Raw genomic sequence first — 21,946 nt, 5'->3', positions numbered from 1 at the left:
ATCCATGGGCTGAGGCCAACTGGATGCGTTTCAATAAGGCCAAGTGCCGGGCCCTGCGTTTCGGTCGCAATAACCCCACGCAGCGCTACAGGCTTGGGGACGAGTGGCTGGAGCTGCCAGGCAGAAAAGGACCTGGGGGTGTTGGTGGACAGCAATGACCATGAGGCAGCGATGTGCCCTTGAGCCAAGAAGGCCAATGGCATCCTGGGGTGTATCAGGAGGGGTGGTTGTAGCTCAGAGAGGTTCTTTCTTCTTTCCCTCTACTCAGCCCTGGTGAGACCGCATTTGGAATATTGTGTCCAGTTCTGGGCCCCTCAGTTCAGGAAGGACAGGGAACTGCTTGAAAGAGTGCAGCAGGGCCACACAGGTGATGGAGGGAGTGGAGCATCTCCGGCTGAGGGAGCTGGGTCTCTTTAGGTTGGAGCAGAGGAGACTGAGGGGTGACCTCATTCATGGTTATAAATTTGTGAAGGGCAAGTGTGAGGGTGAAGGAGCCAGGCTTTTCTCTCTGATGTCCAATGCCAGGACAAGGGGCAATGGGTGCAAGTTGGAACATAGGAGGTTCCGTGTGAACATGAGGAAAAACTTTTTTACTGTGAGGGTGACAGAGCATGGCCCAGGCTGCCCAGGGAGGCTGTGGAGTCTCCTTCTCTGGAGACATTCATGGCCAACCTGGCCGTGTTCCTGTGTGACCTGGTCTGGGTGATCCTGCTCTGGCAGGGGTTGGAGTGGATGAGCTTTCGAGGTCCCTTCCAACTCCTGAGATTCTGTGAGTCTGTGATTTTTCACATCCCGTTCTTGAAGGTTGGTTTGACGAGACAGGACACTTCAAGTTGGATCGTTGTTGCTCTGCAGCGAATCTTCTGTGTTCTGAAGCTATCATTAATTTTAGCACTTAAAAAAATTTAATACTAATTTACAACTAATGTAATTAATCTTCCTGAAATAAGTCCTACTGTTCTAACTGAATATCCACAGAGGAGTTGAGCATCATTTAATTACTTTACTTGTCAAAGTTGTTTCAGGAGTTCCAGTGTATAAAAACACCCAGTCGCTTGGAAAGCTTCTCCCCCAAAAAAGCCCTGAAACCTTCAGGTAGTTCGTGTTATTGCATCCACCTCCCTGGCCTCGTGGAGATGGGGTGCGGTAGAAAGCGTCCTGTGCTGTATCTGGAGAGTTGTGTTTCCATGAGCAGAGCCAGAGTCACACCCGGCTGTCCAGGCACACCCCTCCTCACGCTCGTCTTGAGGCGAACGGGATGATGGGCGGTTGTAAAAATGCATGAACAGATGCCTTGAGTTTACCAACTAAAATGAGGAGGAAAAAAATATGTTTTCTTGGGGAGAACAAGTGACTTGGCTAAAAATATGTAAATTTTTGGGGAAGAAATTAGTAGGAAAAAAGGGAGTATTATGTGGAAACTGTCACAACTTTGTTCGTGGGAAGGGATCCTTTTCTGAAGAGGTGTGTTTGTGTTTTGTGGTTGGTTTTTTGTCTGTCTTTTGTTGTTGGGGTGTTTTTTGGGGAACCTGTTACTCCTGGCTGACAGCTGTGTTTTAAAGGTCATGTCGGCTGTGGGATTTGTTCGTTTACCCGCGTGAAATGGGTGATCCACAGGCTGAGGATTTTGCGAGCGTTCTTCTTGTCTTTTGATTCTGGGCATGGTGGTTTTCATGTGCTTTTTCTTCAAGCTGGGCAACTCTGTGTGTTTTGCAGTTGGTGTGATCCGATGTCCGGTGTGCCGCCAGGAATGCAGGCAGATCGATCTGGTGGACAACTACTTTGTCAAGGACACGTCAGAAACACCCAGCAGCTCTGACGAGAAGTCAGAACAGGTACGGGACTGCCCTGCTTGCTGGAATTGGTGCTGCTGTTCTGTACCTGTTAATGCTTTCCAGGAGAAGGATGATGAGTAACTGTTCCCCTCTGCAGGTGTGTACAAGCTGTGAAGATAACGCCAGTGCCGTTGGATTTTGTGTGGAGTGTGGGGAATGGTTGTGCAAGACTTGCATAGAAGCTCATCAGCGAGTAAAATTTACTAAAGATCATATGATCAGAAAGAAAGAGGATGTATCTTCAGGTGAGCACTTGGAAATCGCTTGGTCCCGCCTGTAGTAAAACGTGTTGCTCTTTGGCACTTGTGAAAAGAGAGAGGATTATTTCGGTAAGGACCAGCTGTATGGCTTCCCCCAGAGATTTGGGGAAAGTTTGGTGAAGCTACCAGTGCAAAATTGGTAGCTGTAAAAATAGAGGAAAAGCTAAATTTTGAACTAAAATGGGTTATTTGTGAATACCTTGTACAGTTTGATGCTCAGTGTAAAAAACATCTTAAATACAGAAGGAACAGAATGGGACAGTAGCCTTTGGAAAGGATTTAGATCCAGTCTTAATAATCCTTTTGTTTAGTGGAAGAACTAACTGAATGGAGGGGTTGAAATCTGAGAGCACTGACCTGGTGGTAATCTGATTCGGTGACCAAGGAAATAAAATGATACGTTTTGCTGTACTTGGTTATAAGGAGCAATTATAGTTCTCCCAGGAGAGAAGTACATACAGTTTACCTTGTGGTGATACTCAGCGTGATGTTACTGTTGTATTGATGTTGCTGAGTAAAGGTAGAATTTGGATTTATTTTAGGTTTAATATCTCAAGTAGCAAAATTGGATGTGTGAAGTGTCGGTACAGCTTGCGTAGACACGCAGCTTTATTAGAAGTTAATTCTTAAACTGCCATTTGACTGTAGCGTTTGTAACCTACTGAGGTAACGTGGAAAACATTCTCAAAATAGGTAGGAAGTAACTGGATTTTAGCTTAAAAGATTTTATTTGTAAATGGGATAAAAGTTCTGATTTAAAGACCCGTAGGTTCCACACAAATCCGGATGTATGTGAAGACCGATAGTGTTGAGGAAGAGCTGTTGACGTTTTGCTCTCTCTCTCCTGTTAAAATCAATTAAGGTCTTCACGATTGCTTTGTTGTGCCATTTCAAAGGAGTAACACTGCTTTGCTTTCTGCCAGCTCTCATCAAAATCATATTAATAGTTAAAAAGGTTGCTATTGAGCTTAGTTCTCTTAGACAACAATTTTATTTCACTTGCTCTGTGAAATGCACTTTTTGGAGAGCTTTCTCTGTGTATCTTAATGGGTTTTGTTTAATAAGAACTGTTACCTATTTAAGTTTCAAGGTATTATCCTAGACAAGAAACCTGTAAGGTGAAATCAAATGACAGGGCCCTATGAAGAATTACTAATGCTGTGTTGTGGCTGTCAAGGTGATACCGTAGCTCTGCTCCCCTTCAGTAACCTGAGCAGGGAGCTGCCGAAAAATGGCTGTTCCAATAAGGTGAGCTTTCTGGCAGAAACTTTGGAGGGTGTTTCTGATGACAGAGGCCCATGTTTAGGTGGTGTGCTAGCGTGTGGCAGGGCCGCAGCTTTCCTTCGACCTGCACCCAGCGATCCCGAGGAGCTCTTGGCTGTGGGGAGTGACCGCTCGCTTTTTTGCCAGAGGAGCTTGTTCCCTTCCAAGAAGTGCCCTGGAGACTTAGAATTTCTATAACTGAGTGTCAGCTGTAGATTTGCGAGCTCTTTCTTTACAATAACACGCATGATATAACAAGCTTTTCGGAAATGTTGGAGACTGAGGAAGACACTTGTGTTTTAAACCCTACCTGCTGTATCTTCCAAAGGCTGCTTTCCTCTGTGCTAAGCTCAAAATAGCTTTAAAAAGTGCTGCACAGTGTTCTAGTAAACTAGAACTTTTCTTTGCCGTTACCCGTTGTTTGCTTAAGTGGAAGAGTCAAGCAGTGTAGCTGGGATTTAAGTAACTCTTAACACTGGCAATATTGGCTTTGCATCTTCCACTTCAGTTCCATATGACTGACTGAGGTTTATAAAGGTTTTGAAGTGATAATTTAGAAAACCTGTTGGATGTTTGGCAGTATAAACGTTTGTGAGGTTTGCTCCATCCATCAGTGTATCAGAGGTGAGTGCAATTTAGTCTTTAAACACGTGCACGCGATCCTGGTGTTTGTGCACAGTTCTCACATTCTCACAAGTGCCGGTGTCTTTTGAGTGTTTGTGATGGGAGATGAATTCCTCCTCTTCTGTGAATGCAATAAAGCGGAAACGGCTGTAAACCACTGGCACTGTAAATATTTCAATGGGAACATATCTTTAGGGAGAGAACAGGTCTGTAGTTGTCTCTGTCCAAATTCTTGGTTGTTGCTTAGCTTAGCAGTTAGTTGTTTTGCTCTTCAGATTGTCTAAATTTTATTTTAAAATGCAAAAATGGTTTATTTTTAAAAACAGAGGCCGTGGGAGCATCTGGTCAACGTCCTGTTTTCTGTCCTGTCCACAAACAAGAGCAGTTAAAACTTTTCTGTGAAACATGTGACAGGCTGACATGCAGAGACTGTCAGTTACTGGAGCACAAAGAACACAGGTACCAGTATTACCATGTCCTTAATTCCTGTGGTGCGCTGTCTCGGAGGATGAAACGACATTCATTTAAAACAGTTGTCATTAAATACCGTTGTATTTACTCTCTGCTGGATTGCAGGGATCCCTCACAAAGGTGAACCTGTGCGTAGTGCTGAAAACTTGCTTGGTTGGTTGAGCCTTGTCAAGTGTCTTAGGAGCAGATTTGAAACGGCGTGGTCTGAGGCGATTTGGTGTGATTAAGGTGTTAACTTGCCTGGCATTTACTCAGGACCTGAATAGAAACTGGTACAGCCCTGAACACCTGGTGCTGCAAGAAGCAAAAGTGATACAGTGGGGCATGGACAACGTTTTGAAAGGGCATAATTTATTATGCAGCAGTCTTTCGTCTTGGGGTAATTCTGCAAAGGAAGGTATAAATCTTGCCTCATAGATTAACATGTTTTTCTAGTACAGAGGGAAGAACTGTTTGGGTTTAGTTGATTGAAAGTTTCCTTATTCCACGTAGACAAAAATGATGGGTTTTGTCTCTGGAGCTTGCTTCTCTTAGCTGCTGGAAAAAGGCTGGAACGTCTTAAGATGCATCAAAACTTCCTGCTCTCTAGCAGCTCTGTAATACAGTTGTTTGAGAAAGTATTTTGAGTGTTGTAATAGAGAATCTGGGGATTAATTTGTATTTATCAGCCACTGCAGCACTGCTGTTCCTTGTCAGTCTGCCAGTACCCCTGCTCCGTAAAGGTGCTTACCAGTATGTTGCAGTATTGAATTCAGTGGTTTCTTCCAAAGTAGCGATTACTCTCATGGACTGCTACAGCAGCCTAATGGAGAACTTCTGCTTTTGAAATGAGTAGTTTTAAAATATTAACAACCTCGAACACTCCTGCTCTGTTCTTTCGTAAGCCTGATCATAAATATCCCAAAAGACACCCTTGGCCAGAAGGTGTGGTCTCCTGGGATATGGTAACTGTTTTGTGCATGATGCTAACTGACTAACAGATGTCTTGTTCTACTTATCTGCTCTCTTCCAGCAAGAGGAAAAAGCACTTTGCTATTAACATGCTTTGTTGCAGAATAGCCTTTAAAAACTGTTCTGTCTGCAGATGTGAATGACAGATGATTAGGGTGACTGCTTCATCTGCCATGAAGTACAGCTGAGATTTTTATGAAGCTCACTAAATCACTGAAGGAAAATCATACCAAGTGGAAACAGGAATAGATTTTTAATCTCCTCTTTACTTACCTGAAATCTTAATAGTTTGCTCCAAAGGAGGGTGAATCACCATTTCAGTAGCAACATGGTCCAATGTCCGGTTCAGAATTTCAAGTGAAAGAATTGCTGGTGATGCTGTAAAAAGCTGATGTTCTTTTAGCAGCCTAAGGGTGTGTGATTCCTTTAGCTTATGTAGTTTTCAGTCCACACACTTCGGAAGCTGAAAGTACAATACAATATTAAAAAAAAAAGAAGTCTTTTGGCTGTAGTAGAAGCTGCAGCAAAACATTAGCAGTACTGGGTAAGTGTGGATTCTGTGTCCTGCCCCCTCCCAAAGTGGAAATCTGATTTTCGACTTAATGAAAATACTTTTAGAAAATCTGCAGATCTCTAAACATTTCAAATTTTGTGGCCTTTGGCCTTTAATGATGCTACATCTTGCATTATAGTACCTAAAATCTTGTGATGCTGTCTGTGTGCAAGGACTTTAGACTGCTTCTGGAGAAGGCCACATTCTGGCATTGAGACCGGGGATCGGAACCCTTGTGGTTGAAACTGGCCTGTTGCTGGTGCAAGCTGGATGCACAGGAGCAGTTGTTTTAGTGTGAATAGTGTTGTCCCCGCTGTCCAGGTCCCTGTTACCCTAATTGTGAGTGGTTTGAATCAAGAAACTGTTACTATTAGATTAGATTTTAATGTCCTCCTAAGTTTTGACAAAAGACGACGCTGCTGTCTCTTCAGTCGTGACTGGGAGTTGGTGTAGGTTACTTCTAATGCAGCTTATACGATGCTTCGCTTTAACTGTAGGAGTGTTCTGCCAATGTGAATGTTGGGGTGTAGTGTAGTAAAAAGGGAAGACGTTCTGGGAACCTAAGTTTTCCTTCTTGTTAGCAAATTCTATTTCAGAAGCATAAGTTTTACTGACTGCAAAGACAAGGGGGAAGTGACTGACAGGATTTGGTAGTGGAGCAGCTGATCAGAAAAGATGAAAACTCTTAGAGCTGCTTAATTCCCCTTGCCATTTCCAACGTATGCTTTTTGCTTCTGTTGTGGTGTTAATTCCTCTTGTGATGCAGAGTTTGTTAGAAAAATGCAAGTAACTTCATTACTTTTCTTCAGTAGAGCTACTTGCACTCTTCAGATGAAGTAATGGAAGGTGCCTTTGCAGTAGCTGTTTGGTTGAAGGACTGTGAAGGAAATGATAGGTTCTTCACTTGGAAGTACTTAAAAACATTTCTTAAGTTTCTTTTTTAATATGAATATTTTCTTTCGGGTCAAGCTAATTCAGTCAAATTTGAGCAGTATAATCTCAGCTGAAAAACTGCTTTTCTGGGATAGCTTTGGGGTATCATTTATTAGTGCATTTCCCTCATCTAACGTTAGCAAAATGAGTTGTCAGGCTGAAGTTTCTGGTACCTCCTTTAGCGGCTCTTCCATAGCTTGCTGGGGGCAGTGCATCGCTTCCCTGGTGGCTGGGTTAACAAGGGACCCAGAGAGGTTCAGTCTTCTCTTCTGGACACTAACAAGGGGTTGTATCAGTACTGAAACATTTTGCACACTGATTGGCATGCATATAGTTTGATTTTTCTGAGTGTTTTGTCTTGTTTTTTCAATTTTTTTTAACTTCACATCTAAGTTGTGAACCCTCAGTTTTGGCACATTGCTCATTGGCAATTGGTATCTTCTTTTGCCTGTTGAAAAGGTACCAGTTTCTGGAAGAAGCTTTCCAGAACCAGAAGGGTGCAATTGAGAACCTGTTGGCCAAACTTCTTGAGAAGAAGAATTATGTAAATTTTGCAGCTACCCAAGTTCAGAATAGGTAAGTAACCCAAAATTATTAACGGTTACTACTACGTTGCCTTTTTAATTAATGACAGTAAAATGAATAATGAGACTAGAGTGCCGCTTATGTTTTAGGTGAGTCTGTGTCTAGCTGTACTGGACTTAATTACTTTTCAGAATGTTTTCTTCCCTACAATACTGTGCATCTGTAGGAAGTTGTTACAAGAAACTGTTGTCAAAGATGGTGTCTTTTGTGGCAGCTTTGAGTAGAACCAAGGATGTGATGCATTTATTACATGTGGAAAAGAGGGAGAAAAAGGAATAAAAACAAGGCAAAACCAGTCTTACGGTTCTTGCAAAGTTCAGCTCATGGTGACGGAAGTGTTAGCTGTGGAGATAAAAATATTTCAAGAAAAAATTGTTTAATTTTCATATGCAAACCTCTGATCACCACAACAGAAATGGGTTTGAAATTGAACAGGAAATGGATTTGGTTTTGTTTTGTATTAATTAGGCAAGCAAAACTTGGTGTAAGAACCTGAATGGAAAACAAGCTTTTCCTTAGGTAGTTTAACTTACATTCCAGGTTAGTTTAAATTCAGTGGCACACAGAATATTGAATATAGAGAGTGTGTGGTTTTGTGAGCCTTCTGCTGCTTCCAGGTCGTTTGCAAAATGGCACATCTGGAGATGGGAAGTACAAGGGTAGAAGGAAGTGTACCAAGGGTACAAGGAGAAGTTCTGGTGCAAATGTTTAACTCCTGGTGGTACCATGTACATTTAAACAAAAAAAAGAAGTTGGAAGGAGGCCATGAAGGCAAAACGTGTGAAGACAGCAGCAGTGAAAATGCATTGTATAGAAAATCTTCATAACGAGAGAGACATGGTGTGGAGATAAATATGTGCGTGTACACGCACACACGTCTTCTTGGCTGGGGGTTGTGTGTGAACATAAAAATGAAGTGTATAAACTGCAACGACTGTTTCATATTATTTTAAGTAGAACACAAGTTGTTTATTAAGATACCATCTTGGTCTCAGAATGCTTACTTTTTTTTCCCAGAACTGAAATTTTAGATTGCTTCCTTGAAAAAGTTGATGAATGATGGTTTCTGTGTTAGAAATCAAGCAAGCTATGAATTTTGCACATTTGGAACTTTTTCAATATAGAAATTGCACCTTCTTTCTTCAAGGGTGGGAAGACGCCTGTGGTGTTTTGTATTTGGTGGCATAGTACAGAGTGACTGCCTGACAATGTTTCTGTTTTTTTTAGGATAAAAGAAGTGAATGAAACTAACAAAAGAGTAGAACAGGAAATCAAAGTGGCAATATTCACCCTCATCAATGAAATCAATAAAAAGGGAAAATCTCTCTTACAGCACCTTGAGGTACAGTTAAAAGGAATAACAGTAGCAGTAGTAGTAGTAGTAGTAGTAGTAATAATAATAATAATAATAATAATGATGATGATGATGATGATGGCAGTGTTCACTGTTTCAAGTCCTCTGTTAAGAACTTGCATTCCATGTCTGAAAACAGTCTGGTGTGACTGTGGGTGTTGCAATGCTGGCACTGCCTGTGAATAATGTGCTGAAGTTCAGTCTCGTTTATCCTTCCAGTAGTGGGGAAGCGCACCGGCTGCTGTTCATTCTCACTCCTAGATTTGTGTTGGCTGCACCCAGGGCACCGCTGTCACTGTCTCCTCCAGCGGTGGCTGTTGCAGGAAGGCCAGGGCACCCGTGGTCCAGAGCTGGTGTCCTTCAGCCCGGTCTGGGTCACTCCCTCAATTCCCTGTTGTGCTGATGTGCCTCTGGCAGCAGGAGGAACAGAGCTGGTCTTGTTTTAGTAGTTGATATTTTCCTGGGATAAAGCAGAGGCTCTTCTCCTACCCCACTGTTTTCCCCTGCACTTTTATTCCACAATACCATTCTTCCCAGGAGTGTCATAGAGAATTACTTGATGGTTCTAGCTGCTCTGAATATGAGCATTAGTATATGAGCATTAGTATATGAGCATTAGTATATGAGCATTAGTATATGAGCATTAGTATATGAGCATTAGTATATGAGCATTAGTATATGAGCATTAGTATAAGCTGCTTTGCTTCTGACATTTTGCTTTAAGAACTGATAGCAGTTTGCATTTTCCTCTTAAATCTGAAGCCCCCGTTGTAATGAAGTTTTTGTTTCTTTGTAGAGTGTAACAAAGGAGAGACAGATGAAGTTAATACAACAACAGAATGACATCACTGGCCTTTCACGACAAGTGAAGCATGTCATGAACTTCACTAATTGGGCTATTGCGAGTGGCAGCAGTACTGCTTTGCTGTACAGTAAACGGCTGGTAAGGAAGCATCCTCTAACTGCCATACAGTGAATGTTCAGTTGAAAGAATCCTCCAAGTGTCCTGTGGCTTCACTCGATTAAATTGGAGGAAGAGACAATGAGTTGTTCACGCTTCATTTAAAAAACAAAATAAAGCATCCCCTTCTGTAATAATTGGATAAATTTCCCAACTTTTACACCACTTTTCATTTGTAAATTAAGGACTTAACGGTTTTGTTGTAGAAGGAATGGGGTCAAGCTCTGTTAAAGGTACCTCAGTGTTTCACTTGCGCCACTGCAGCAGCAGTGTTGTGTAACACTGCTTCTCTGTAATCAACTCAGAAGTTGAGTGAAAAATCAGTTGTGTGGTGGGTGGTTTTCCTGGTGAGCTGAATGCTTTCGAGGCTGCTAACCAACCTTGCTGGTGACAGTCCTTGGTGGTGATCCAGCAGTCTAAACTCGCTGGGCAAAATGCGCACTTCTGAGTGTTCTTGTTCTTTATTTCGTTGCCATCAACGGTCTTATTTTTGGTTTCCATTAGATAACGTTCCAGTTGCGTCATATTTTGAAGGCACGTTGTGATCCTGTCCCCGCTGCCAATGGAGCAATACGCTTCCATTGCGACCCTACGTTCTGGGCAAAGAACGTCGTCAATTTAGGTGAGAAAATTGTGTGTGCTTATTCTCCGTTACTTGAAAAACTAGATTGGATTGGGGGTGTTAATCCAACATGAGTGATTTGGAGTGCGATAAATCTCTTAGAGCAGAAGAACAAAACTCTCTTGACATAACCCACCCAGTCCTGGTTACCCTCCTTATCTGCTCAGCTCTTTCTATCAGTAAAGCTTTCTCCACAAGTTTTGGTTTCCAATGAGAAGGGTTCCAGAAATGGCCCTTTTTTCCTCTTAAAGTGGTTTTGATGGTTATAGTATAACACACGCTAAATGGGTGCTTCAGTTTCTGGGATAAGCTTTTTTCAGCAAGTAAATAAAGTCAGTTTTGCCTCTCTCAACTTCAGATGTAGCTGCATATGGAGTAAGGCTGGATGTCTTAATGTGTTGGAAGGTGCAAGAAGAAGCATAATTAGGAGGACTTGTTATGAACTAAGTTCATGGCTAAGTACCAAGCCAGTCCGTGTGATTGCTGGAAAGATAAGTGAATTAAGAAGCAATGTTTAACTAGTTTTGTATTCTAAGATGTCTTGACACATTTATAAAGAGAAAGTAAAACAGAGACTGATAACAGGAGGTACACTGCTACGCGGTAGGTTATGGCACTGTAGCTGTAACCTTTTATATCTCTAGTTTTTCTCAGTGCAGCTGTTTATTCCTTCTTTGCCCTAAAGCACTAGCTGCTGTAGGAGCCTGTAGGAGTCTTGGTGAGATAGAAGCTTGCAGTGACAGCAGGGATCACTGGGCAGTTGCAGTCAGGATTACTGCATGTGGCTGGCTGTTGTCAGATGCAGTAATAACGTGCCCTTTTAAGGGAGTAAGATGTTTAATATCTCGGCCTCTTTATTATTGCCTTATGCAGCAGCAGTTTTGCAATTTCTTCTTCTTGTAGTCTTTTATTTTTGTATGGTTTTGGAGTCTTAAAGAAAATTTCAAACTTAATTTACTTTGTTACTGCCCCGGAGAAAACTGAAGTGGAAACATCTGAATATTCTGCATGTATCAACCTTTGGATGATGATGGAGATTTAACTGTTCACTAGTTCTTTTTTTGTTTTTGTTTAGGTAACCTCGTCATTGAAAATAAACCCACTCCTAGCTACACTCCTAATGTGGTGGTAGGACAGGCTCCTCCAGGAACAAACCACGTCAACAAGGCTCCAGGACAGATCAATCTAGCGCAGCTTCGACTTCAGCATATGCAGCAGCAAGTGTATGCACAAAAACATCAGCAGCTGCAGCAGATGAGGATGGCACAGCCAACTGGGTCAGTTCCCAGGCAGTCAAGTCCACAAATCTTACAGCAGCAGGTAAATATTTTGTTCATATTTCACCTTCTGCCATAACACCGAGCAGCGTGTGTTTGCCCTACCAAATATAACCTTAGAAAGCAGTTTATAAACGTGAAAATCTTTTGAAGTTTGATGTACTTTAAATATGACAGCTATTGGCTTTTCTTGATGTTGTGTAACTAGTAAACCTACTGCTGTGGAACGAGATTGGCTTCTTTTTTCCATGTTAAAAGCAAACATTTTAAAAAACAAAAACCCTTGCAGCCTCCCAGGTTGATCAGCATGCAGACCATGCAGAGGGGTAACATGAACTGTGGGGCTTTCCAAGCACATCAGATGAGAATGGCTCAGAATGCTGCTCGTATACCAGGAGTACCACGCCACAATGGACCACAATACTCCATGATGCAACCTCACCTTCAAAGACAAGTATATCCTGTGTACACGCTTCATTTGTGCCATTGTGCCAGACGTTCATTACAGTAGATGATACCTCCAGCTGTAAATGCTTTAATCTGTAACACTTTTAACTGACAGCTGCGCACAGTTGTGTACTTTTTCATGTTGCATACTGTACCGTGACATTGTTGCTGAACATAAGAAAATTCAAACCTTAAGAGTGAAAATGAATTCCAATGTTTGTATTGCATTTTAGTTCTGGGAAACAAAACATTTCCATTTTTCACTTTTCAGTGACATTCGACTTTTGGGTTCCTTAGAGAACAGTCAGGAATGGCAGAGTTCAAAGTGATGTAGTTGGGGGTTTTAAAATGAAACAAAATTCTCAAGTGTTTTTGCATTCAAACCTGAAGCATGATGCAGAGCTCTGCATACCATTAAGAGTAAAAATCATTGAAATGAATTAATGTGACTGGAAAACAAAAAATTACTGTAATACTTGAAACAGTTACTCTTTAAAAAAGTTTGTAGGCAGATGCATAGACTCTACAGTTGTCTTTGGAGGAAGTAGTTAAATTTCTTAAAGCAATTATATATGAGAATAACTTGGTGGAAGGTGTGCTGATAGAGATTTAAATATCTAGTCATATAAAGTGTTTGTTCTTTCTGAGTCAATAGAAATAGCAGTTGCTTTGCATTCAGTGCTGTCAGGTTATGTTGGTAGAATTGTGAGTTTGTATGTTTTCCCACGCAGTTTTTGTTGAGGACTGTCGTGTAATGCACGTGTTGCAGTTTTACACGTAGTAGCTGTCTGATTTGTCCATAATGCAGTCATGGTCTCTTCTCTTTTCCTGCAGCATTCTAACCCTGGGCACGCGGGGCCTTTTCCGGTTGTTTCTGTGCACAACACCACTATTAATCCAACCAGTCCTACTACAGCAACAATGGCGAGTGCAAACCGTGGTCCGACAAGCCCGTCTGTTACAGCCATCGAGCTCATTCCTTCTGTGACAAACCCTGAGAATTTGCCGTCCCTGCCAGATATCCCACCTATCCAGGTCAGTGGAGGTCAGGCACTTACGCTGTCGGTGAAGTAATGATCTGCTGGGTTGTAATAGATGCTAAAATCTGTTGGGAGGAATGGGAGGGAGGGGGATTTCACATCATGCTAAAGAAGTTAGGTCATGATTTCACTTAACATCTTAATTGTGGCGTAACTCTTGCAACATTAGTCATCTGGTAGCTCATATGACTTAACATCATTTGTGTGACTAACACACTGAGCATCTGGGAACCAGTAAGTTTGGAATCTCCTAGAGTAAGGGCAGCCTATGACTGTAAGTGAGCCTGCTGGAAGAACTCAGATACTTAGAAGCTTTTGAAAATTGTTACTTGAAGTTTCTGTTTTGAAATACTGATCTCTGTGTGAAACTGATAGAAATGATTGCTGGTGTCCTGAATCCTTGGAGGGATAGTGAACAGCTCTGGTAAAGAGACTGGTCACCATTTGAAGATGTGGAACTAAGAAATTTTAATTAAGCTTCTCTGATTCAGACTTTTGCTTTTCCTTCCTAGCTTGAAGATGCCGGTTCCAGTAATTTAGATAACCTGCTAAGTAGATACATAACAGGCAGCCACCTACCCCCACAACCTACAAGTACCATGAATCCCTCCCCAGGACCTTCAGCTCTATCTCCAGGGTCATCAGGTAAATGTCATGAGCGTCTCTAGCGATTCTGTGAAGTGATGGGTGTTTCTGGTATTTAAGTTGAAAATAATTACCTACCATTTCTTGCCAGAAGGGAAGTGTTAGTTTAAAATTTACTTGGCTCAGAAATAAATTATTCTGGAAATATAAATTTTACCCTTCTTCAACAATACCTTCAGAGTAGCAAACTGCCAGCACACGAATGCAGTATTCCAGATACATGGATAAACTGTGTTTTTGTCTTGTGCTACCTTGCAATATTTTTTCTCTTTTTTGTGCATCAGAGAGCATAGTTCAGTTGTTGCCCCCAAATGATGACTATAGACCATTCTGAGGTTTGGGAAGTAAGTTTATAGAATAGCTTAGTCACGGAAATACACCCAACAATCATTTGAGCAAGGTCATTCTAAGTATAGGCAATTGATGATGGAGCTCTCGTGCACTTGAACAAATTAAGTCACCAATGCCTAACGTTGAGTTCTTTAAACAGTGAAAATGTCCATTATGTTAGCAAGAAGCTGATTTCAGTCATTTGTTGTTTCTCTTATTCTTCGCTCTGCAAGATTAATGTAAAAATCTATGAATGAATGGTTGCAGCAATGGAATTTACTATGTTTCTCAAAACCTGCATGCAAGGCGTACAGCATCTGCCTTTATTGGACTTATAGGACTTAATGGGCTGAGGGCTACAGCACTATTTGGATTAGGTGAAATAATTTTTGGCACTCTAACAACAAGTGTGTGTGGTTTCTTTATTTAATGTGGTATGCCAGACTTTTGTACTGATCAAATGACTGAGAGGGCAGCTGACTTATGTGAATTATTAAATTAGGATATTCTAGCAGCACTTCTGGCATTACTCAACACAAGTCATTTGTTTTACTGCAAAGTGTAAATTTGTACCAGGTCAACTGTGCTTCTCTGCAGGTTTATCCAGCTCCCACACTCCTGTGAGGCCACCCAGTACCTCCAGCACAGGTAGCAGAGGAAGGTGAGTACGTTATCCCTGCTGGGCTGGAAAAAACATATGTGAATAATGAAAAAAAAGAATTGGCATCAGGTGAATAGGGCTTTGACAGGACTGTGACCCAGTCATGGAAGAATGCTTATGTGAAGGTGATTTTTTTTTTTCTTCACTATGGTTCTCTGCTGTCTTGTAAACTTGAGCTCTCTTGTTAATGTTCTGACGTGCTTTGCCTTTGAAATGTTCTGGAAATTGTCACGCACGTTTCTTTGCTGTCATGAGTTGTCCTCTCATCTTTCTAGCTGCGGCTCCTCGGGCAGAACTGCAGAGAAAACCAGCATCAACTTCAAGTCTGACCAAGTGAAAGTCAAGCAAGAGCCAGGAACAGAGGAAGAAATATGCAGCTTCTCTGGAACGGTAAAACAGGAAAAAACAGAAGATGGCAGAAGGAGTGCTTGCATGGTAAAGTTAGTTTGTGCAACTGTACGTTATGGTTTTCCTAGCAGCATGGTTAATAATTTGGAAATGATCAATTTTACTACACCCTGCATTCTGTTAACAGCTCTGAAGCTTGAGAGGTATTTTGCTTCCTGGCAGTACGTCTGAACCGTGTGGGTCAGCTCGAGTGGTGAGCTGTCTGTTTTTGTAGTACTGCTGAGAGTGCTAATTACTGGGGGTTTGTGCCATAGGTACCAACAAACTGGCAGTGGGACTTGGACGGGAGCTTGCTAGCTTATGTTGAACAAATAAACATTAAACGATGGCAGACGTTTCTCTTTTGGGACAGGACTTGACCTAGTGATGTGGATGCAAAACACATCCAGTCCTTGTCCGTTGTGTGTTACGATAGGTGTTTGTGCATTGAAAGTAGTCCAGTAGGAAACAGAACTTAGCCTCAGTTTGGTCCATGTTGAGGACTTTATTATATCCTTTAATGCTGTGTGCTGCCAGACACAGGACAGTCTGTCATGTGAATGTTATCTACAGCTATCAAAATGAAATGCACCCAGCAGGGCAGTGTTTGCTGCTTTTAATCCCTAACTAATAAAAGTTGTAAGTATGCCATTGGTAGCAGTTCCTGACCATTCATACTTACCTAATCACATTGAGAAATCTTCCAGTCAGTCAAAAGCTCTTATGCCAGAGCATAAAGACAATCTTTATGCAAGTGGCTATTTTTCAGTGTTTCCCAGCTATGCTTGATTTAATAGGGTTGTGTACTGGGAGCAGGGTGATGGATTTGAGGATTTTTGCTAATGACAGCAAAGATGTATTTTTAACGATCTGTCAGTGTGTTTGGCTTGAAAGTTTATTTATTGTGTCATATATTAGAAGAAATGAGTCCGTCCTTGAAAGGATGCACTTGAGAAAAAGTAGTTTTCAATACTGTATGCAACTCAGGCCTTCCTGATGATTTGCCATTTATTCTGGGGAATGCATACAGTACTTTTAAATGGTGAATGGCTTTTGACTTCCAACCTGTGAAGAAAGATGCTCTTGTAAAATTGATTTCTGATTTTTCATGTGCTACTTTCATTTCAGCTTAGCAGTCCTGAGAGCAGCTTGACACCACCACTATCCACTAACTTGCATCTGGAAAGTGAACTAGAAGCATTAGGAGGTCTTGAAAATCATGTAAAAACTGAACCAGCAGATTTAAGTGAAAGTTGTAAGCAGTCTGGACATAGCCTTGTAAATGGAAAATCCCCTGTGCGGAGTCTAATGCACCGATCAGCTAGAATTGGAGGAGAAGGCAATAACAAAGATGATGATCCGAATGAAGACTGGTGTGCGGTGTGCCAAAACGGAGGGGATCTGCTCTGTTGTGAGAAGTGCCCAAAGGTGTTTCACCTGACCTGTCACGTACCAACGCTCCTCAGCTTTCCAAGGTACCAGAAGCAGTGTAGTGGTTCCTGAGAACAGCTCGGTGGTCTCAGTCGTGTGGTAGATTTCAACACAGTACCAAACAGGGTGTTTCATCCTCAGCATCAGCTGGTTCTGGATGATTGCTTCTCAGTAAAAAAATCAGCAATTTCAAAGGCCTGCCTGAACTGTTTTGTGTAACTGGTCAATGTTTATCTGATAAACATATATATGGTCTCTCAGAGTGTGATTCTGCTATGTAAAGTTTGTTTTAAAGTCATGGTGAGAAAGATGTTGTAAAGTGTTAGAACATACTTGGGAGAGGAATACGAGGGCAGAAAAAATGGCCTTGACTGGCAGAATTCTCTTGAGCATTAGGGGTTATTCCTTTTCTTTACATATCTGAGTCTTTGCTACAGCACAACGTGAATCTGTAAGAGCTAATGATGAAATCTGTGTAGTCGTCACTGGTGAGACTTTGTCTCTGGATATCTGGAATAATTCTGTTTATTTCTGTTTAGTGGAGAGTGGATATGTACATTCTGCAGAGATCTGAGCAAACCAGAAGTAGAATATGATTGTGACAATTCACAGCACAGCAAGAAAGGGAAAACAGCACAAGGCCTGAGTCCTGTGGACCAAAGGGTACGTCTCAAATCTGCAGGAATCTGTTTCCTAGAAAAAAGTGCTTTCTGGTGTTAGCTATCCCCCACTGTTTCTTGAAGATGTTTTTGCTGAGGCTGCAGTAAATTACATGTAGTGGCTTTTGCAAAAAACCCCAGAATGAGTAATGGGATTTTTCTTACTGTGAGCACATATCCAGGTGTTGGTGCCTGAGAGTGCTCCGTTACGTTGGGCCTGTAATCACAGTAAACACACATTCTGTATTGAAGCACGTCCTTCAACATGCATTGATCTCTTTGGTGTTCTTCAGCAGAAGTTCTTTGCATTTAACGTTGGTACAGCCGTCATAAGAACAGCTATGTGAGTTTGCTGTGTTAAGTTTATGCTGTGGGAGGTGCTAGAAGTACTGAGGTGTGGAAGGTGTAATGATCTCGACAGTCAGAATTAGTTTTAGCTTTATCAATCAGTCTGTGCATAAAGTACTAGGATATTATCAGATCAGATCCCTCCAAAGGAATTATAAGCCAAGGAGAGAAAAATATTTCAGTAGGGGATTCATAGAAACATGCTGGCTTTTGTTTCAAGTTGTTTAATTTTTTCCTGGGGGGGTGGGGGTGGTGGGGAATAAAAAGTTGCAGCTTACTCCTTTCCTGTTCCATGCGGTTATGGCCGTACAAATGCAGTTGTAGTTTGTCCTTTTTAACTATTAGTGCACACTCTTTGTTTGACTTCAGCTTTTGTTTCATAAGAAAGCATAACCAGAATATTTCTGCTGTGGGAACAGAGAGGTGGTGTTCTGCCCTCTCAGCAATGCCCTCCTGTGAACTTTGCATTTTATAGTTAAACTTGTGGGGATTGTATTTAAATTTTCTAGTACTAAGCTAGTGCAAACCTAATTAAAATAGGAAATATGAACTTCTGGGCTGAGGATAAATTAAGGATATTAATGTGAAGCTGTTTATTTCTTTGTAAGAAATGTGAACGTCTCCTGCTTTACCTGTATTGTCATGAGCTGAGTATTGAATTTCAAGAGCCAGTCCCAGCCTCGGTGAGTCTCCTGAAAAATAGTTTGTGATTTATTTTTGGCATAACATCTCAAACTCTAGAGCTGAGTTCGGGCAGGAACTGACTGCTTTTACTTGAAGCGTGTCCCCCTGATCAACCTGAAAGTGCTGTGGTCATCCAGTATTTGATGGTTCTGAAAGACACAAGCTGGTGATTCTGTAGCTTCTCCATGCAGAGGCTCCACTCCCAGTCTCAAACCCACATATTTAAAAATAATTTCAATTAGCAGTTGTTGAATTGGAAGAGGATGTTTCAGGACACCCGTGAAATTCAAAATGCTTTGGGAGAGCTTTTTTTTGGTCAATCTTTTAAATGAAAGGAGGACAGACACTGCTTTGACTCTGCTGTTTTCAGCTGTAAAAGAATTAACTGTGATGAAAAGCGTTGCTGTGCTATGGTAGACACTGAAGGTTAGAAAGAACTTCTTAAACACTGTGAGGAAATGAAATTGTTCTCACTGAACATGCGTACAGTGCATGGCGAGATTGGCTGATTGTTACTTCGATAAGTGAAGAAAGTCAACTTCTGTGAATTACGTAGTCGTCGTAGTGATAAATCACTCTTTGTTTTCTACAGATACCAAACTACTACAAAATCATAAAGAAACCGATGGATTTATCTACAGTGAAAAAGAAACTCCAGAAGAAGCATTCCCAGCACTACCAGACTCCTGAGGATTTTGTGGCAGACGTCCGGTTGATCTTCAAGAACTGTGAAAGGTTTAATGAAGTACGTTAACTTCCAATCTGTAGACATATTTTTAGATTAAGATTAATTGCAACATGGTTGTGCAGCTTCTCCAATTGAAGGCTCTGCTTCCAGTCGTAACTTCTGCTTATGGAGCAGATGCTGAGTCAGACACTTAAAAACCAACCAAACCAGACACAACTACAGAACTAGAGAGGGAACTTTCAAAGTGCATTCGCTGGTGTGGATTTATGACTGAGGAGCAGGGTGACCTTGTTTCTGTACAGCAAATTGATTGTAGAAGTGTAATAAGGACAAACAGTCCTTAAAACTGACTCAAGCTATACAGATAGTTGTTCTTGAACTCACAAAACGTGGTAGACCTCTGCTGAGGAAAAGTGCCTTTCTGAAGAGTATTCTGCTGGTTCGGTGCTCGTGCAGGTGGAATCCAGAAAAGCACGGTGTTGGCTCTGGCTGGGATTAAGCTTAGTGCTTTAGCTCATGGGTAGCTGGGCTTTCTCAAAGAATGTTTTCAGTAGATAACTTTTGCATGGAGTCATATTTTTGATTAAGTTGACTTGTTTTGCAATGAACCCATCTGATAATGAAATATTTGCACCGCACATGTGTAACATGACTTGGGGCGAGAGGAATTACTTAAGTGTCACTACTAGGTGGAGCAATGGAAAAAGTATTCTTAATATTCAAAAACTGTGGTATTGTGCTGAAACAGAGTAGGAGCTGAGATAAGAGGATCTCCTCATTTCTGAGGCGCCCTAAAGCGAGAATGACTAAAAGCCCTGGGCAGAAGGCGGCACAGGGACTGGCTTTCTTCTGACCGTAGAAATGCACAGAACAGCCAGTATTTTTCTGTAAAACACATTCTGAGTTCTGCAGTGTTTGGGCTGCATTTCTGGCTCTGAAGAAGTAAACTGAAGGAAGTACACAAATCTACAATTAAAATCTCAACTGCTCACAAGTACGCTAGTGAAAATCAAGATTAATGATGTAATCTAAATGCTCACAAGCATTTGGGACTTGGACACCCCCCACGCTCCTTTGTCTCTGTGAGGCGGAGGTTAATGAGCAGTGTGGAAGAAGTTGCCAATGTGCAACCTTCTCAATCAAAGGAATTAATGAAGCAGCAGCTTTAGAGAGCTGCAGCTCTTAGGGACAAGAGTAAAACAAGGGAGCGAGAACTGATGGGTGCAGTCGTAAAGAAAAAAGGTGTTTCAGAGTTGTCTCGCTGTTTGAAATGCTGGCTCGTGGCAAAAGCTGAGTCACCCTGACCTCATGCCTTGAAGCCACGTGCTACAAAAAATGGAAATCAAAGTGGGGTAAGGCCCTGTAGAAAGTCGTCTCGTGGAGCACTTCTCTCTGAAGTGAAACTTCTCCACAGTGATGTCCAGGCAGTGATACTTCATAATGAAGAAAGCAGTCATGAGTAGAGCGCAGTTTTGAAAATGACCGGGAGGCACTTAATTGTACAAAAGTTGTGTGTTTTGTTGAAGGTTTATTTACCTCATGTCACCCACCTAAGACTGTTTTAAACCTACTTCTGCGAAGTTGGAGAGCTAAAGAGGTGTAGGCCATAACGAACTGTTTTGTTGTTATGGCTGACTTTAGTCATCCAATCCTATGCAATCTCATAACTTTAGAAAGGATTATAATTTCCTTTTTTTTGACTCTGGTATCCTTTTTAGATGATGAAAGTTGTTCAAGTTTATGCAGAAACACAAGAGATTAATTTGAAGGTAAGCGTTTCAGACCATGCACACTTGGTGAAGGGATGTGCATTTCCAACAGGTGAATATTGCTGTCTTCTTCATTTGCAGGCTGATTCAGAAGTAGCGCAGGCAGGGAAGGCAGTTGCATTGTACTTTGAAGATAAGCTTACAGAGATCTACCCAGACAGGACCTTCCAGCCTTTGCCTGAATTTGAGCAGGAAGAGGATGATGGTGAAATAACTGAGGACTCCGATGAAGATTTTATACAACCGCGTAGAAAACGCCTAAAATCAGATGAGAGACCAGTGCATATAAAGTAATCTAATGATACGGACCTAAACTTTATTGTAAAAACTGTTATTTAAGTGTTCCTGGAATATTATCATGCCTACAGTGGCCATCTTGAAGAAGCTGATAGCTTTTTAAACAGTATTAGATTACAAAACACACTTGTACAGAAAAGCATTCTCATCAAAAGGGGAAAAAAACCAAACCCTGTATTGTAAATTTTTGGTGGGTATTTTTTTTTTCCCCTTGATTACTTGCTATATTCTTTCTTTTCCTGATGGAGGGGACACACTCATGCTGGTGTCACGGCGAGGTGGATGAATGTAGAAGAGAAGCAGATTTGGTAAGAGATGTTCCGTGTACAGATGAGGCTGTGGAGGAAAAGGTTCTGCAGGACTGGGCCAGTACAGTTGCTGTACCTCGCACTCATGCTGGACTGCAGCGTAAACCGCGAGCAGTGTCTCTGACATCCCCTCTTTGTGTGGACGTAAGTGCGTGTTGGTCATTGCTTTTATCATCTCATTTAAACGGTATTGTGAGTAACCGATCTTCTGTGTCGATCCAGTTATCTCAGTTTGACTTCATACATTTTATGTATAAAAAATAAAACAAAAGAATTAAACTGTTCTGAGTGGGCAAGTGCAGGAGTGTGAGTTCTTGACAGATGAAAGACGAAACTGGTTGCAACAATCCCTTTTCAGCAGGGCTAGGTACATCGACTATGAATCCTGTACACAGAACATTGTAATGGCATTTGCAGCAGCAGTCAGCGTTGTGTCATCTGTCCCCGATCCCCTAGTGAGGCAGAATGTTATCTCCAGTATTCGTTGTCTGATTTTCTGTACTTAAAATACAGACTGAAGAGGTGATAACTGCTTGGGGTGTTTTTCCAGTCTTCCTAAATAT

The 21,946-nt window shown here is 41.6% G+C and overlaps 1 protein-coding gene across 1 annotated transcript; it reads left to right on the top strand.

Moving 5' to 3' along the window:
• Positions 1-1,716: 1,716 nt before the first annotated feature.
• Positions 1,717-21,515, top strand: TRIM33 (tripartite motif containing 33; the record flags this gene model as incomplete). The annotated part of the gene is made up of 19 exons (XM_010192350.1): positions 1,717-1,835; positions 1,933-2,080; positions 4,309-4,441; positions 7,350-7,466; positions 8,703-8,817; positions 9,626-9,772; positions 10,295-10,412; positions 11,488-11,732; positions 11,979-12,143; positions 12,971-13,171; positions 13,689-13,821; positions 14,749-14,812; positions 15,088-15,247; positions 16,328-16,674; positions 17,170-17,293; positions 18,246-18,320; positions 18,914-19,066; positions 20,728-20,778; positions 20,860-21,515. Coding segments are annotated over 19 exons (2,828 nt in total), but the record flags the coding sequence as incomplete, so codon positions are not given.
• Positions 21,516-21,946: the final 431 nt, after the last annotated feature.

The sequence above is a fragment of the Mesitornis unicolor genome, unplaced genomic scaffold (genome assembly GCF_000695765.1).
Source record: "Mesitornis unicolor isolate BGI_N332 unplaced genomic scaffold, ASM69576v1 scaffold10439, whole genome shotgun sequence".
Taxonomy (NCBI): domain Eukaryota; kingdom Metazoa; phylum Chordata; class Aves; order Mesitornithiformes; family Mesitornithidae; genus Mesitornis; species Mesitornis unicolor.
The sequence above is the reverse complement of the archived record's forward strand: the minus strand, read 5'-3'. Positions and strand labels throughout refer to the sequence as shown.